This window comes from Carettochelys insculpta, chromosome 8 (genome assembly GCF_033958435.1).
Source record: "Carettochelys insculpta isolate YL-2023 chromosome 8, ASM3395843v1, whole genome shotgun sequence".
Taxonomy (NCBI): Eukaryota; Metazoa; Chordata; order Testudines; family Carettochelyidae; genus Carettochelys; species Carettochelys insculpta.
Genome location: NC_134144.1, coordinates 65,745,603 through 65,762,725, shown reverse-complemented (window position 1 = coordinate 65,762,725; position 17,123 = coordinate 65,745,603). Strand labels below are relative to the sequence as shown.

Genomic DNA, 17,123 nt, shown 5'->3' with positions numbered 1-17,123 from the left:
CGATAGGACTCTGAGTCCCCTCTGCTGCTGTCTGGCCGGGGCACAGCCATAGCTAACTGGCGCCTGTGGTGGAAGGAGGTGCACGGAAGCCCTCCCAAATGACACCCCCTGACCATTTCCGCGGGTGGGGGGGGCGCATCTCCCCAGGTCACCTCCAGCCCCCTATGGGGCCAGCTCACTCTTCCCTTGGCTGTGCATGTGCGTCCCGCCAGCACCCACCCAGACCCTGTGAACGGTTTGCCCGGCGGGGAAGCGAGGCCTTGCAGCTACTGCTGCTCCCCCGCTGGCCCTGGGCTCCGCGCCGCGCCGGGCAGCGGGACGGAACTACAATCCCCAGCATGCCTCTCCGGCCACCCCCGCACTCCTCTCCGGCAGCAGGCGCTCCCCACGGATTGCGCATGCTTAGCCAGACGTGGCAGCCGCGGCGGGAGCCGGAGCCTGGGGGCGGCGGCGGCTGGGCACGGCGCCGGCATGCGGGGCACTGCCGGGAGAATGCTGCCGCTGCTTGGGCTGCTGGTACGTCCCCGGGGGGCAGGAGCGGCGCGCGCCCCGGGGGCTGCTCGCTGGCCGGATGGCTGCAGCAAGTTGCCCCCGGGGCAGCTGAAGTTGAGCTGCTGCGGCCGGAGTTGGCGCGGGCATTTCCATCTCGCTGCAGCGACCTGCCCGAGCAGCGGGGCTCTGGCTTCTCGCTGTCCCGGGCGAGCCCCTTCGGGTGCCCTCGCGCACGTGGCGGGCGGCAGGTGGGCTGGCGCGCGTGTCATGGCCCGGGGTCGGCACGCGGACGGACCCCCAGGGGGTGGTGTAGCGCTGGATGAGATCCAGTGTCAAGTGCAGGCGGGCTTGGGGAAATTGCTGTGCGGTACCGTACTGCCAAAGGGCTGCCAGAGGAGCGGAGTTAAACTTTGGGCGGATGTAAATGCTTGTATATTGCAGCACGTTGGAGTTACCCGAACCTTTTTCCCATTAGCAGCTCTTGTGCGCTTGGGTTGGAGAGCCTCAAATCTTGCAACAGTTCATTGGATGCCTTTAAGACTGGCGCCCTGGAATATTATGGTCATCACAGACCAGTCTATACACGTGTATGTGTATTTTATATATATAAATAATTCATATAGACTGGTCTGTGATGATTGCATAATATTCCAGGGGCGCCAGTCTGATATAAACAGTCCTTTTGAGACTTTTAAAGGTACAGAGGGATCCTTTGGCAATGACATGCATCTGAAGAAGTGGGTCTTTGCCCATGAAAGCTTATGCTACAAAAAAAATCTGTTAGTCTTTAAGGTGCCACAGGACTTCTTGTTTTTGTGGATACAGACTAACATGGCTACCCCTCTGATAGGGATCCTTTGAAATGTATTACAAAATAAAGCTGCAGGAACATCCAGCACTGGGGAAAAGTGTTGCTAGATGGAGGCAGCATTGGCATTTCAAACCTGCTGTAAAATGGGTTTAACATTGTGCAAAGTACATACATTTTTAAAGAATATCCCTTAGATTCAATAGACATGTTTGTATATGTCAGATAAGCAGTGTCTACTTATTTTACATTTAAATATTGCACCATTATAGGGTATTCCATGTGGACAAAATTTCCCTTGAGACGGCTGACCCTGATGTGCATTGATATTTTTTGTCGCACCAGGCATTACTCTGGGGTACCTGGCTCCTTTTGACTTCTCTAGTAGCTGAGTTGAACTTTGAATTGTTTAATTTTTTCCTTTTGTGATTTTTTTTGTTTTTTCTGGAAAGAGGATTTTTTGTTTGGTTGCTTTTCACCTAACATTTTCTCCCCACGTTCTAAAAAATTCCAGCTAGCCAGTGAAGTCAGCTATATGTATTTCTTTATGGTTTTAAAAATAGCAGCTCTCATGTTTGATGATGGCCAGGGAAATATATTAGCATTCCTTCCTTCCAATAACTAAACAAAAAAGCAGTCCTGTAGCACTTTAAAGACTAACAAAATAATTTATTAGGTGATGAGCTTTCATGGGAGAGATGGACTTCTTAAGGAAGCTTATCACCTAATAAATTATTTGTTAGTCTTTAAAGTGCTACAGGACTGCTTTTTTGTTTTGTGAAGATACAGACTAGCACGGCTACCTCTCTATGACTGTTCTAATAACTAGCTAAAAACAAAGTTTTCTGCATGGTAACATGTGCCTTAGTCTATTGAAATTCCTTGTGAGGAGCTGTGATTTGGTGAGATTGCTTTTCTAAATAACAAATTTCTATAAAAATAAACATTACCACTGAGATGGGTTTATTAAAGATGGGTCTATAAAAACATATCATAGAAACCTATAGAAAGTGTATGTGAGCTCAAATTACAGCCATGTAAAACAATGTGAAAATCATGAATTTAGCAGGGCACCGGGTAAAAAATTGTGTGACACTTCATCCAGGAATATTTAGGTATATGACATTTAAATTGTACTAAAGAGAATAGCCAGCTATTCTTGTTTGGTGTGTTAGACTCTCAGATTTGCAAAAAGATGCTTTTGGAACTAGTTCTTTGGCAGTTTAATTAGGATGTGTAAAAAGATTGGTTAACATGAATACTTGCATCTGCTCCTTTATTTAACTGTCTTTGTGGAAATATAGTTATTTACCTTGACAAAACAGTTAATAATTAATTATAAACTGCATTTATTTTCTCATGTACACACAAGCCAAAATACACTGCTGAAGTACAACTATGTAAAACCAGTGACAGAACTGCTAGAATTTTTATGACATAGGATGGCCCCCTGTTCCACTGGAAGTTAAAATATAATGTTGGAGTTACCATTCTAGGACAGAGCTTTTGGCTCATCTAGACTCATCTCTTGCATGTGACAGTGACCTAGATACCCACTGGTTCAAAGGATGATGGAAAAGAGCTACATATTTCTGCACAGCTGGTTGCATGTCTGGCTTCCCCTTTCTATCTGAAGCACAAAGATCACTAGCATTTGTAGCTGTGTAGGTGTCATAAATGAATTGAAGATGAACCGTGGAGCCAAACTCTTCTTAAAATTTGAAGATGTCTTGGTTCAAGGTTTTGTATCCGGTGTCTCTTTAATGTGTGAAGCCTATGTTTCAATAATAGCTGTGACAATGAAAGGCCCAGGGTGATTATACAATTTGGACCTAAATTGTACTAGTTGAGTTAAACCGTGATGAGTTTGAACCTAGGTCTCAATTAAAGTTCTTGTGTTTATTTTTAATTTCCCCTTTTTCTCATCAGATTGCAGATCATTATTCTGTTCCCTCTCTGTATGCAGAAATCTGTCATCGTTCCTCTTTTTTTTCCCAGATGAAATGATGTTAAATCTTTTTAAGTGTCTCATTGTGTAGAACTCTGTCTTTAGTATGTCTTGTTGCCTTTCTCTGGACCTCTTTGTATTATACTCATGCCCTTTTTTGAGATGAGCAAAAGTAAATATGGTATTCTGTGTGAAATTGCAGGGTGCTATTATAATTTATCCACATGATTCTCGCTCTCCTTAATTTACCCTTTTACATTTTATTAGCTCTTTGCTGTTGCATACTGAGCAGATGTCTTAACTGAGCTGTTGATTTTTTTCTAATGCCTTACCCATCAGTGTGTACAAGTAATTTAAATTCTTTCTTTCAGTTTTCATTACCTTGAAATTGAAGGTGTGTCTTTCTCTTGAAACTGTACTTGGAGACTAATAAACAAAATATGATGGCTTTCTTTCTGCAGCGTCTGTGATCAACATCGTACATTCACTGATTTACCGTAAAGTTAAACTTATGTATGAGACTTTGTAAGGTCAGGGTCTTAAGTTTTGATTTTTAGTGAAGGTCATATTAGGAAAAGGACTCAGAAGACCATTTCCAGCCCTGACTTGCTCTGTTACCTTAGACAGTTAATTAAGGTCTTGCTTTTCATACAGATTTCTGAGATTTTCCAGAATTTCTGAGCCCCTGTACCTCTCTTGATGTCAGCTGGCTTTGTGGGGTGTGCAGCACTTCTGAAAAGGTGATCTGGGGTCCCCAAATTAGAGGCCACTTGTGGATATGTTGTTCTTAGCTTATTTTTGGCTCAGTTTCTCCATCTCTAAAATGGAGATGGTTCCTGTACTTTTTTTATGATCCCCTAAAGCAGAGCACTAAAAAGAAATTACCATTCTTAATACAATGAATTGTGTCAGGAATATGGTAGTAATCTGTTGTCTTGCTTACAGATGTCCACAGGGGTTCTGGAATAATTTTTATAGTGGGGTGTTGAATGCCACTGTAAAGCCTGTGTATAATGGAAACCACTACAAGTCAGAGGATGCTGCAGCATCAAGTTGTGTGCCAGCACGTAGTGCTACCTTTTTAAGATGCTTCCCTTTTCTGTATCTTAGATGGTAAATAAAATATCTTGTGTCAGGGCACAAATTGGCACTGTTTTACTGTTAGGGAAACTGAGGCCAGGCTTTCCTGGTGACATTCTACAAATAGATGACAAAGTCAAGGTTAGACTTCAGGAGCTCCTGGTTCCCAGTCCATCTCTGAGTCTCTTGGAGTAGACTGTAGCCTCTGACTTGGCATGTGGCAAGAATTCGTGTGTGTGTGTGAGAAAGGGATGCTGCAGTTTAAGTCCTCCACTTTACAGCTTTTCCTAAAGGTACATGTCCATTTTGTCTCTGTACCGCCTCAAATTCTTAGCTTTCCTTATTTAAACTATCACACAGGTAAAATGCAGATGTCCCTCGAGAACCAAATCTCGATTCTTGACTTGGTTTTGATTCACAGGCATATACTTGATACAGTATTTGTATAGAGTGAGGTCCTATTTACATTAAAGTCGGGGAAAACTCCCACTTCATTGAGGGTAGGTTTTCACCACTAGCGTCAAAAGTTCAGGACTCTCTACAAAGTCCTGTCCAGTGGAGTTTATGGTTTACATGTATGACCTATAGATGGTGTATTGGAAGAAGTAAAGCAAGTGATTGAGTTGGGGGTAATTATTGCTTGGGGCACTAGACTGGAACTCAGGAGATTGTCTGCTCTTGGTTCTGCTGCTGGCTGGTTTTGTGACCTTGAGCAACTCTCATGTTCGTGACTGCTTTTTCATTTGTAAAATGGGGAATAATGAGACTGAGCTCCTTTTATAAACTGGTTTGAGGACTGTGGATGGAAAGCTAAGGATAAGAGCGATTACTCTCAGTTATAAGTTGTTTTTTATGTGCTTGTGCTTTTTTGGGTAGAGCTAGGTTCGTAAGGACTCTGGCAGTCAGCTGCAGTATTATAATGCAAAAGGCAACTGAAACTAGCATGGAGCTGTAAATTTCAATGGCCTACTAGCTCCTGGGAGCAGAACTGGCAGTGTGAGCTGAGGGCGGGGACAGTATGATATGTGCACCTGCAAAACAAAGATGGCAGAGCTGATCTCAGTTTTGATGCAATGTGCTATCTTTAGTTGTGTTGATATGACTTTAATACCCACTTGGGATATCTTTCTCGAGTCTACTCGACTGCTTTTTTGTTTTGATAGTATATAGACTATCACGGCTTTCTCTCTGTTACTTGGGATAGCTAAGAGATTTCTTTTACTTAGAGATGCAGGATTTTGTCGTCATACCCCTGTGAGCCTCTGAGTTCCCATCCTGGCTCTGACATTGCCTCTTTCTGGCCATAGTCAAATCACTCAACCTCTTTTTGACTGTTACCCCTGCTATTAAATTAAGATAATATTTCTTACCATCATGTGAGAGTTGTACAGGGATTAGTTAGGTAACATTTGTGTAATGCTTTGACAATGTGAAGGGTTATGTAAATACCAAGTATTGTTAGTGTTCACCTCCCCCCAGATCCCACTACCCGGGTGCAGGGGATGTTGTGAGGGTTGGCCAACATTTGCAAAACACTCCAGAGATGTGGAATGCAGGAGAAGCAGTAATTATCCTATCACCGTTAATGGCCTATACGTTATGCACCACAAGAAGGTATGCTCTCCACCAACTTCCTGACTCTTACAACCAGAAGTTTTCTTTCTTTGGTGGTCTCACCTACTTATTGAATAAATAACATCTCTTTGCACTTCCTCAGAACTAATGTCTAGGAGGGGATAACATGTCACACTTTTTCTCATGCCCTTAATTTTTAAAATTGCACAGATGTGTTTATTCATGAATAAAAATTGGAGCAAATATTAAACAGAATGTCAGTGAATTAATACCTTGCACCAGTGCTGGACTTGGAGAACTTGAACTTTAGGTTCATAACAAACAGAATACTCATTGTCAGTGTCAGTAATTGATTGCATTACAATAATTTGTTACTTAGTAAATAGTTATGCAAGTTTTTGGTCACTAAGCATTTAAAAACCAGTAACATGCAGTATAATTAATTTGGTTACACAGTGCTTGGAACAACCATTAGGACAAACTATATGCACTTGAACCCCATTAGTCCAGTGACCTCAGGAAGGAGGCTTTACCAGATGATGGAATTTTCCATACCATGAGTGTCCACACCAGGGATAGGGGTACAGGATCTGGGCATGAGAGGGATGTGGGTGGGGCACTTATATGGTGCCCCATTCCTTGGGGCACGTGTGGCTCCATGCCCCCTGCTGTTCCCAGGCATGGCCCCCTGCCACTATGGTTGCTGCAGGGGGAAAAGCCTCTGGAAAATATTTGCTGTATTGCCATTGCCTCAGCTGGGGAAGAGGTGGAGCAGCAGCAGGGTAAACTGCTTCCCCCCCCCCCCCCCGCCCCACCAGGTTCTGAACCAGGGTATTCCTGGATTAGGGACACCTGGATTACAGAAATTCAAGTGCGTTTAAGTACTGTGCAGAGCAAAAGGCACTAGTCAGATATTTTTCACTGTCTTCTTGGCTTAGAAATGTTAGCTTTTAATGCATTGTTCATAGTGTTCCTTATTTGAAGCATATGATCCACACTGCAGTTTGACTGAAGCTTGGTTAGGCTACCATAATCTAGGCTAATGGTTGAGGATTAATTATTCTCTTTATAATTTGGATCAGTAAAGTGCCATGGCTTGTACTTAAGTAAAATGAACATGAACATAAGGAGAAAAGTCAGATGGGATTTGCAATCCTAACTTCCCATTATATGAGACTTTTTTTCTTGACTTTAGTATTATCAGTGTATTTTATTTGTCAGCCCCACAGTGGTTGAAAAAAGGTCATGTTGTCAAAAGGTTTTTCTTTGTTCCAGATATAAGGACTCAGCTGTTTCCTTGGAGAATTCAGACTATGGAGTTCTAAATAGCTTTGGTTAACAGAGGGAACCCCATTGCTTCTGATTTGATTAGATTAAAATATTTCTTGCCCCAGTTTAGATATCAGTCATGCCTAAAAATTGGGGGCTGTCCTACTTATCACTCTGTCTCCCACATAGTGTTACAAATGGCTTAGTGTTCAAGACAGCACTGAATGTAAATAGCAGTAAGGAAAAAGCGTGAATGGAAAGAAAGCAATTACTGCACAAGGTCAAAAGCAGCTTACTTGATGAGCTGGGAGGATAAAAGGCCAGTAAAAAAATTTTTTTAAACAAAGGGGTTAATGTTTTCTAGAACGACTTGCAGTGGTGCATGTTTTGGTGTGTCCGACTTGAGACAGTCTGTTGGAACAGTAGGTAGCTTTAGTGCTGGTTGCTGACTATCTAAAAATCTTTGAAGTGTTTCTCACTGGACACCTAAAATCTAACAAAACAAACCAGCAGTCATGTAGCACTTTAAAGACTAATGACATGATGTATTAGGTGATGAGCTTTTGTGTTTTGTTAGAACACAGACTACCGAAAATCTAGTGAATGGACTTGCTAGATTGACTGCAGAGAGCTCTCTGGCTAAAGCGCAAGGTAGGTCAACTGGAGACTACGCCCTGTTGATACAACAGGTTGTAGACACCACAGTTAGTTGACCTAAGCCACATTGACTTGAGCTACCTTGTTTAGTAACTTAGGTTGAGTGACCCTGGTGCTGTGGACAATGCCACAGGCATGTTGGGTTAATGGAAGTTGGTAAGCATGCAGCTTAAGTGGTTAAAATGTCACATCCCTAATTTAGTTATGAATGCATAAGTTAAATGAGTGAAAAGGTGTGCATAGACTTTCAGGCTCTGGAAGTCTGCACCAAAATTAGTCCACCTCCCTAGTCTGGTACCCTCAATGGTTCTGAATGAGGGCTTTTGCTAGACCAGGGGAGATTAATGCACCCATGGTGTACCACCAGTCCCTGCCCCAGTCCTGGCCATCCTTGCTGGCCTGCAGCAGCTCAGTGCCACAGTGGGCTCTCCTTCCTTGGCCCCACATGCAGGAGGCTGGCTCCCTGGCCCTGGTCCCCAGCGGGGCTGCCAGGGGGCACTGGCACCCCATGCTTTGCCTCCTGCTGGGCATGCTGCCTCCAGTACCGGCCCTGCTTGCTTTCCTGCCACAGCCCACTGGTCCAGGGGCGGACGTTGCTGGACCAGAGAGCGTCTGTTTTCAGAGGTGCAACCTGTACCAAATTAAAACAAAAAAACAGTCAAGTAGCACTTTAAAGACCAACAAAATAATTTATTAGGTGATGAGCTTTCTTGGAACAGACCCACTTCTTCAGATTAGGAGAGTTTTCTCCTAACAGTGGTAACTCTTTGGCAGTGTTGTTTTTCAACTTTGTTATGCCACATGAAGCAAAACTGTGTTCCTTTATTGGGGTAGTAAACATTGCATTGTTCAGTACAAATGTTGACTTCTGATTTTTGAAGATCACTCTGTTTTCATTGTAACTGTGTGAAATGGCCTGACGCTTTTGTGACCAGTGGTGGGGCTGGTTATATAACTTAAACTGCTCACCTGGGCCTAGTGGTACACTTTGAGTTATTCTCAATATGGAAACCTGGGTTTAAATATGAAAAGAAAAGCATTGAGAATTGTTTAAATAGCATTGTCTTTTGTCCTGGCAAAACTAGGATAGGTGACTTACAGAAGCTTAAACATACTCTTACCTCTCTTTACATTAACAAAACAAAACAGCAGTCCTGCAGCACTTTAAAGACTAACAAGTGATTTATTAGGTGATGAGCTTTCATGGGGCCAGACCCACTTCCCTCTTTAAATTGCTGATGATTTAAGGAACAGCAGAATGTTCTTCAAAGTTTCTTTGTCCTGAAGGAGGCAAATAGATAATTATTTGCACACCTGCCTCTGAGACCAAGGACAATGGAATTTAGGAATTCCTGGAAACTCGATTGTGACCTGAGCAATAACTCTTACTATAATGCCACAGTACGTTGAGACAAACTTAACAGTATAACAGCTGATGTAATAACATGTAGGAATAACTGACTGAGAGATAATGTAAAAAAAGCACAAAGGGTTTTTCTAACAGTGCTGTTATCTAAATAGAAAGACTTAAGGATATATCTTGATGTGATCATCAGGAGCAGAGTAAAGTACTGCAGCTGAATTTCATGATCTTGTAACCTCTATTCAAATAGGAACTACACATCTTAACACACTCATTTTGTTTTGAATACTATAAGCAGTTACAGGGCTTTGGACATGGTCTAGCTAGGCTACTGGTGTGATGAGAACCGTAAAAGAACCTTAGTAAAACACCAGTATTGATAGAATTAAATCCAGAGTCTGGAACAAAGGTGTAGGTGAAACAGAGTGACACAGAGATCTTCCATCTTAGGGCTCTTCTCCACTCAGAATCTTAAAGACAAATGGCCCTGCCATGGTATCATGCCTTTCCTTGAAGGTCTCCACCAAATTTTTCCACTGATGGTTTGTATAGTGCTGCATATATAATTCTTCCTGAGACAAAGAAAGACAAACTTCCTGCCTGTGGGAGTCTGTCACCTTTCCTGACCCCTTCTTTTTAGTATGAGCTCACCCAGTTCTGTGTCCTGGATTTAAACAATGACCAGAGGATTTAATACAGTTCTGGCTGGCTTGTAACCTCTTCTACACATACTTGAACAATGTCTTGTGTAAGTCTGTCCCTGAATCCCATTTCAATAGCCAGACAAAGGTAGCAGTGTATTTGCAAGCTAGTCTTGTCTCTATTAGATTTCTTGGCTATGGACTTCTCAATAAATTTCAAAGAGTTAGATGACCAGTTCCTATTACGTCAGTGTCAGTGGGAGTGGGGTGCTTAACTCGCTACATCTCTGCTGACTATTGCTGGCCTTATTTTTTAATTGCCTGCTGATGCTTCTCCAACCATGGTGGCAGTGCTGGAGGTGGTAATGTAGACCACATGGTAGCATTTAACCCCTGTATTTATTGACTGCACTATGTCTGGAGCAGAGCTGGTTGCGTTGATGGTTGAAACCCTGTCCCTTACCAGTGGCACTGTGTTTGCATTAGTGCTAATTGTCCCATTATTGCTGCTCTGTTATTGGTTGCAACGGAGAGGGCTCTTAAGAGGCCTTGTCTATGCTGGGCATTCTTCTTCTATTTGAAGAGAGACTGTGAATTCATTATTTTAAACTTGAGATTCAGAGAACACAGACCTGGTGAATTCTTTTCAGTTTGTGAATGCTGTGGCCCTCAAACTCTTACCACAAGGTGATGAACGGTAGACACCAGCTCAGTAGGGCTACTATATTTGACCTTTCAAAAAAGACAACACTGACAGGGAGTATGTCTTTATTAGTGTCTACCAACTCGCATTGTATTAATGTACTATATATGCTATAACCCATTAATACAATATGACTTGGTACATACTGATACAGATACACTCCCTCTCAGGGGTGTCCTCTTTTTAAATGCAACAAAGGGTCCTGTGGCACTTTATAGACTAACAAAAAAGTTTTGAGCATGAGCTTTCATGAGCACAGACTCACTTCATCAGATGCTGGTCCTGGAAATCTGCAGGGCCAGGTATAAATAAGCCAGAGCAAGGGTGGGGATAGCAAGGTTAGCTCAGTCAGCAAGGGTGAGGCTTACTACCAGCAGTTGATCTGGAGGTGTGAACACCAAGGGAGGGGAAGCTGCTTTTGTATTTAGCCAGCCATTCACAGTCTTTGTTTAAGCCAGAGCTGAGGGTGTCAAATTTGCAGGTGAATTGTAGCTCAGAAATTTCTCTTTGGAGTCTGGTCCTGAAATTTCTTTGCTGTAGGATAGCTACTTTTAAGTCTGCTACTGTGTGGCCTGGGAGATTGAAGTGCTCTCCTACGGATTTCTGTATATTGCCATTTCTGATATCTGATTTGTGTGTGTTTATTCTTTTACATAGAGACTATCCAGTTTGTCCGATGTATATAGCAGAGGGGCATTGCTGGCACATGATGGCATAAATTATATTGGTAGATGTGTATATATACCTATATACATCTGGACCTATATATAGAATGCTTCCGCTAATGCGCACAGGCAGAAATTGTGGAGAGACAGCATCGTTTGCCTCACAACCTCAGTCGTGCGGAACGCAATGCCATCCACAGCCTCAGAAACAACCCTGACATTATAATCAAAGAGGCAGATAAAGGAGGAGCTACTGTCATCATGAACAGGTCTGACTATCAGAAGGAGGCTTCCAGACAACTCTCCAATACCAAATTTTAGAGGCTACTTTCCTCAGTTCCCACTGAGGAATACACTAAGAAACTACACCATCTGATCAGGACACTCCCTACACAAGCACAAGAACAGATTTATACCAACATACCTCTAGAGCCCCATCCAGGACTATTCTACCTACTACCCAAGATCCACAAACCTGGAAATCCTGGACGCCCCATCATCTCGGGCATTGGCACTCTCACTGAAGGACCGTCTGGTTATGTGACTCTCTCCTCAGACCCTGTGCCACCAGTGCTCCCAGCTATCTCCGAGACACCACTGACTTCCTGAGAAAACTGCAGTACATGGATGACCTGCCAGAAAACACTGTCCTAGCCACCATGGATGTAGAGGCTCTCTATACCAACATCCCACACAAAGATGGAATAAATGCTGTGTGGAACAGTATCCGTGGTGATGCTACAGCACATCTGATGGCTGAGCTCTGTAACTTTATCCTGACACACAACTATTTCAGATTTGGCGATGATATATACCTTCAAATCAGCAGCACAGCTATGGGTACTATTGGCTCAATATGCCAATATTTTCATGGCTGGCCTGGAACAGCTCTTCCTTAGCTCTCGTCCACTAACACCCTGTCTCTACTTATGCTACATTGATGACATCTTCATCATCTGGACCCATGGGAAGGAGATTCTGGAGGAATTCCACCGGGACTTCAAGAACTTTCACCCCAAAATCAACCTCAGCCTGGAACAGTCCACACAGGAGATCCACTTCCTGGACACCATGGTGCTAATATACGATGACCACATCAATACCACCCTGTACCGTAAACCCACTGACCGCTACGCCTACCTTCATGCCTCCAGCTTCCATCCCAGACACACCACACGATCCATTGTCTACAGCCAAGCACTAAGATATAACCGCATTTGCTCCAACCCCTCCGACAGAGACAAACACCTACAGGATCTCTACCAAGCATTCTTGAAACTGCAGTACCCACCTGAGGAAATGAAAAAACAGATCAACAGAGCCAGATATGTGCCATGAAGCCTCTTACTACAGGACAAGCCCAAGAGAGAAACCAACAGAACACCACTAGCCATCACCTACAGTCCTCAGCTAAAACCTCTGCAGCGCATCATCAGGGATTTACAACCCATCCTGGACAATGATCCCCCACTTTCACAGGCCTTGGGAGGCAGACCAGTCCTTGCCCACAGACAACCTGCCAACCTGAAGCAAATCCTAACCAGCAACTATACACCACACCACAGTCACTCTAACTTAGGGACCCATCTATGCAACAAACCTCGTTGCCAACTCTGCCCACATATCTACACCAGCAACACCATTCCAGGACCTAACCAGATCAGCCACACCATCGTGGGTTCATTCAGCTGCACATCTACCAATATAATTTATGCCATCATGTGCCAGTAATGCCCCTCTGCTGTATACATCAGACAAACTGGACAGTCTCTACATAAAAGAATAAACGTACACAAATCAGATATCAGAAATGGCAATATACAAAAACCCATAGGAGAGCACTTCAATCTCCCAGGCCACACAGTAGCAGACTTAAAAGTAGCTATCTTACAGCAAAGAAATTTCAGGACCAGACTCCAAAGAGAAATTTCTGAGCTACAATTCACCTGCAAATTCAACGCCCTCAGCTCAGGCTTAAACAAAGACTGTGAATGGCTGGCTAAATACAAAAGCAGCTTCCCCTCCCTTGGTGTTTACACCTCCAGATCAACTGCTGGTAGTAAGCCTCACCCTTGCTGACTGAGCTAACCTTGCTATCCCCACCCTTGCTCTGGCTTATTTATACCTGGCCCTGCAGATTTCCAGGACCAGCATCTGATGAAGTGAGTCTGTGCTCACGAAAGCTCATGCTCAAAACTTTTTTGTTAGTCTATAAAGTTTCACAGGACCCTTCATTGCTGTTACAGATCCAGACTAACACGGCTACCCCTCTGATACTCTTTTTAAATGGTAACTCTAAGTCCAGCTGTAACTTGTAAATATTAGTGCACAGCCTTATACATGAATACAGAGCTGCTTATCAGTCTAACTCAACACTTTGAGACTAAACTTTGGTTTCTCATGGCTATAATAGGTGCCAACATTTATCTTACCTTGGAAAAGGTAACAGTGATTTGGTGGAGCTGTGAGTCCTGGGACAATGTGATCACTGTACCCCCTTAACTCTGTACTGGCCTGTCTTTCTCAGTGCCTTGATATTGATCATCAGCAAACCCTCCAGTCACTGTTGACATTCTTCACAAATGAATGTGAAGCCCAACACCTAATCAGATTACATGAATGCTGCCAAATGTTCTCATGAATCGCTCAGATCTCAGTACTGTCCTCAGGAATATACTGTCTATATACTGTATGTACTGTCTAATATATTAGCTGGTTCACCACTTCATCAACGGAACGTGGATATACGCTTACTTTTGTAAAATATGAACAGTAAAAGATGTTTATGGACTACAGTGTTGGAATTTAAGGGGCTTCAAGTGTTAGGCAAAAAGTCAGAGTAGTTACAAAAAGAAAATAAAACAGAAACACGCAGTCCAAGCTCATAACCTTATTAGACTGAGTGATAATTAGACGAAACAGTTCTTCTAAGCGCACTGGATATTGTGGTCCACCACAGATTTCACCGTGGTCCCCTCTCCAGGAGTCTTCAGTGTCCTTGTTGCTTGCAGCATGGTGGGGCAGATAAAAGGGAAACATGGGTCTCTCTGTTTGGTTTTTATACCCCCAGGTTCATGAGCTTGGGAAGCACAAATCCAGGCCTGTCTGGGGGCACAGCTGAGTTTCCAGGTCAAGATGAACAGTTCCACTAGTTACAGCAATGAAGGGTCCTGTGGCACCTTATAGACTAACAGAAAAGTTTTGAGCATGAGCTTTCGTGAGCACAGACTCACTTCATCAGATGCATTAGATGATGAATATGTATATATGAATATGAATATAGATGATTAAATGTGATTAGAGCATCTGATGAAGTGAGTCTGTGCTCACAAAAGCTCATGCTCAAAACTTTTCTGTTAGTCTATAAGGTGCCACAGGACCCTTCGTTGCTGTTACAGATCCAGACTAACACGGCTACCCCTCCGATACTTGAGTTTTACTAGTTGGGTCTCATACAGGTGAGCCGTTGCGTTGTAGTTCCCTTGCTGGACAATGGCCCTTGATAGCTAGTTGCCACCCCATGTGATGTTGGCTACAGTCTTTTTTTTCTTGTCCTTGGTGTGTTAATATCTGGCTGATTCCCCAACTTACAGCTGCTTTAATGATAGTCATACAACTTCCTATGCATTGATGATATACAGATAGAGAAATGACTTTCAGCAGATCCTAACTTTCCCCTGATACCTTACAAGACATGCTTTATATGTAAAATGACAGTGACAGAAAAATGAGAAATATGAGGGTGGCACAGTGCTCCCCCAAGGTACTTGGTGTGTGGCAGTACCTGACACCCGCCTCACTGGAGTTATAATCTGACGTGGACAGACACTTGGGTATCATAATGATTGATGTGGTAGATGAACGATTGAGTAAAACCTACTGCCAGTAGAGCAAGATGTGCTAGGTACCAGTGGACGTGTGCGCTGCAGTGGGCTTCCCCTTTAAGGAAGCTGCAGTTACCCCAGCCCAGCAAGTTCTGTGTTAGTGACAACACGTACATGGCTGTAGTTAAAGTCTGTTTCCCGAATCTATTTCTTTGTTGGGTTTACGACTCTGCCATAAAAATTCATTGAAATTGGCTATGAAGCTTCTGTGTCTGGAAAAAAACATAATACGTTTGCTTCCAAACTATCTCTAAATTTATACGTGTGCTTTTAAATAAAGTTTACAAGTTTATGGCGCAGTCTGATGCTATTGACATTACGGAAATTGCTTAGAGTATTAAACTCAGATTGTCTCAGGAAATGATTCCATAGTGTAGGCTAATTGATTTTTGGTTTCCTAAACAATAAAAAGTATGTTATTTTGGCCTGCCTTTCTTTGTATGCTAGACCTTATTGTGGCACTAATATTCAGATTTGGAAACCCCCTAAACCTGAGGATATTTTTGAAAAGCTTCTTTCTAGACCTGGTATAAAGTGGTGAGAACTTCAGTTATCCCTTCCAAAAAAAAAAAAATTACACACAGACCTTTTTCAGTCCATGTGCTACATTCTTTGGCTTCAGCGGCTGAACTTCTATAGGTGTAATCTATGTTAAAACAGTGCCACTGTCTGTTCTTCATAGTAGCTAGAGCGTGGATTACTTCAAAAACATAGGAACAACCATACTGGGTTAGACCAAAGGTCTAGCTTGCTCAGTATCCTGTTCTCAAGACTGTTCCCTATTCCGGCACTTCAATTGCAGAAGGTCAAGGCCTGAGAGACCCTTTAAAAGACATTGACACTAAAGACTTGTGTTTAAAAACTCCCCCAGGTCACAGGTTCCTTGGTCTTGGATTGGTGTTGTTGCCCCCACCCAAATGCAAAACCCCTTTGAGAATACAGGAAGGTGCACTTGGGAATTACTTCCTGTGAGACACCTTCAAGTGATATTAACTCTCCCTCTACAGCAGCGTTTCTTAAACTATGTTTTGTGGAACACTGGTGTTCTGTGAACAACTCACAGGTGTGCCATGAGCATCTGACACTTTTGATATCATACACTGATGGTTTGTATTTTGTATTATTAAAACAAAATACAGTGTTCCTACTTCATTGCTATACCTGATTAAATTACTTCATTTTGCTTTGTTGCTGTTTTTTGTTGTTTTTTTGAAGAATATTTTCATAGATGTTCCACATAAAAATATTACTGTTTAGTGTTCTGTGGTCTCAAAAGTTTAAGAAACATTGCTCTAGAGGGAGCTTGAAAACTTTTGATTTCTCTTAGTTGTTTGCCTGTGCAGTCTTGGGCATGTGCACACAGAATCCCCCTGCCTTTTAGGACACAGGAATTGGATCATGGTCTTAAAATGGTGATTTTGTTAAACCTACCCCCCCGTACACACACTTGTTAGAGAACAACCGCTTAAAAATTAAAACACCGAAAATGACTTCCCTTGGATTCTGCTTGGAAAGTTCAGGCTTGGGGGGCCAAGGGACAGCTGGAATGCGGTGTAGACTTTCAGATTCTGGCTGCAGCCCAAGTTCTGGGACTGTCCCACCTGGGAGGGTCCTTGAGCCTGGACCCCATACTGAATCCGAATGTCCACACCACTCCTGAACAGCCTTGTGCTTGAGCTCTATGAACCTGACTCAGTGGACGTGGGCCAGCTGCAGGTTTTTAATTGCATTGTAGACATACCCTGAGAGGCTGCAAGACGAAGTGACTCACCAAAGGAGGGGAGGGGTACACAGAGGAAGTGTTTGAGCAAATCTTAGCCTCGGTTCAGTGCTTGAACCACAAAACCAACATTCCTCTCTTAAATACGGGGCTGGGAGTTTAGAGCTGTAGAGTGAAATCTTGGATGTTTTGAAGTCAATGAGACTTTTGCCAATGAGTACAGTAGGGGTGTGATTTCACCCATGTGTTCTAGTGTTGGCTGTATCACTCACTCTGTTACCTTGGCAAATAACAAAGCACCATATAGCACCTTAGAGA

At 43.1% G+C, this 17,123-nt stretch overlaps 1 protein-coding gene across 1 annotated transcript in view; it reads left to right on the top strand.

Moving 5' to 3' along the window:
* Nucleotides 1-421: 421 nt before the first annotated feature.
* The window catches only part of PDIA5 (protein disulfide isomerase family A member 5), a 134,353-nt gene continuing 117,651 nt past the window's right edge, over nucleotides 422-17,123 (top strand). The window contains exon 1 of the mRNA XM_075001771.1: nucleotides 422-516. Within this exon, the coding sequence (XP_074857872.1) occupies nucleotides 472-516 (45 nt within the window). The 5' untranslated portion in view covers nucleotides 422-471. The remainder of the gene's footprint in view (nucleotides 517-17,123) is intronic.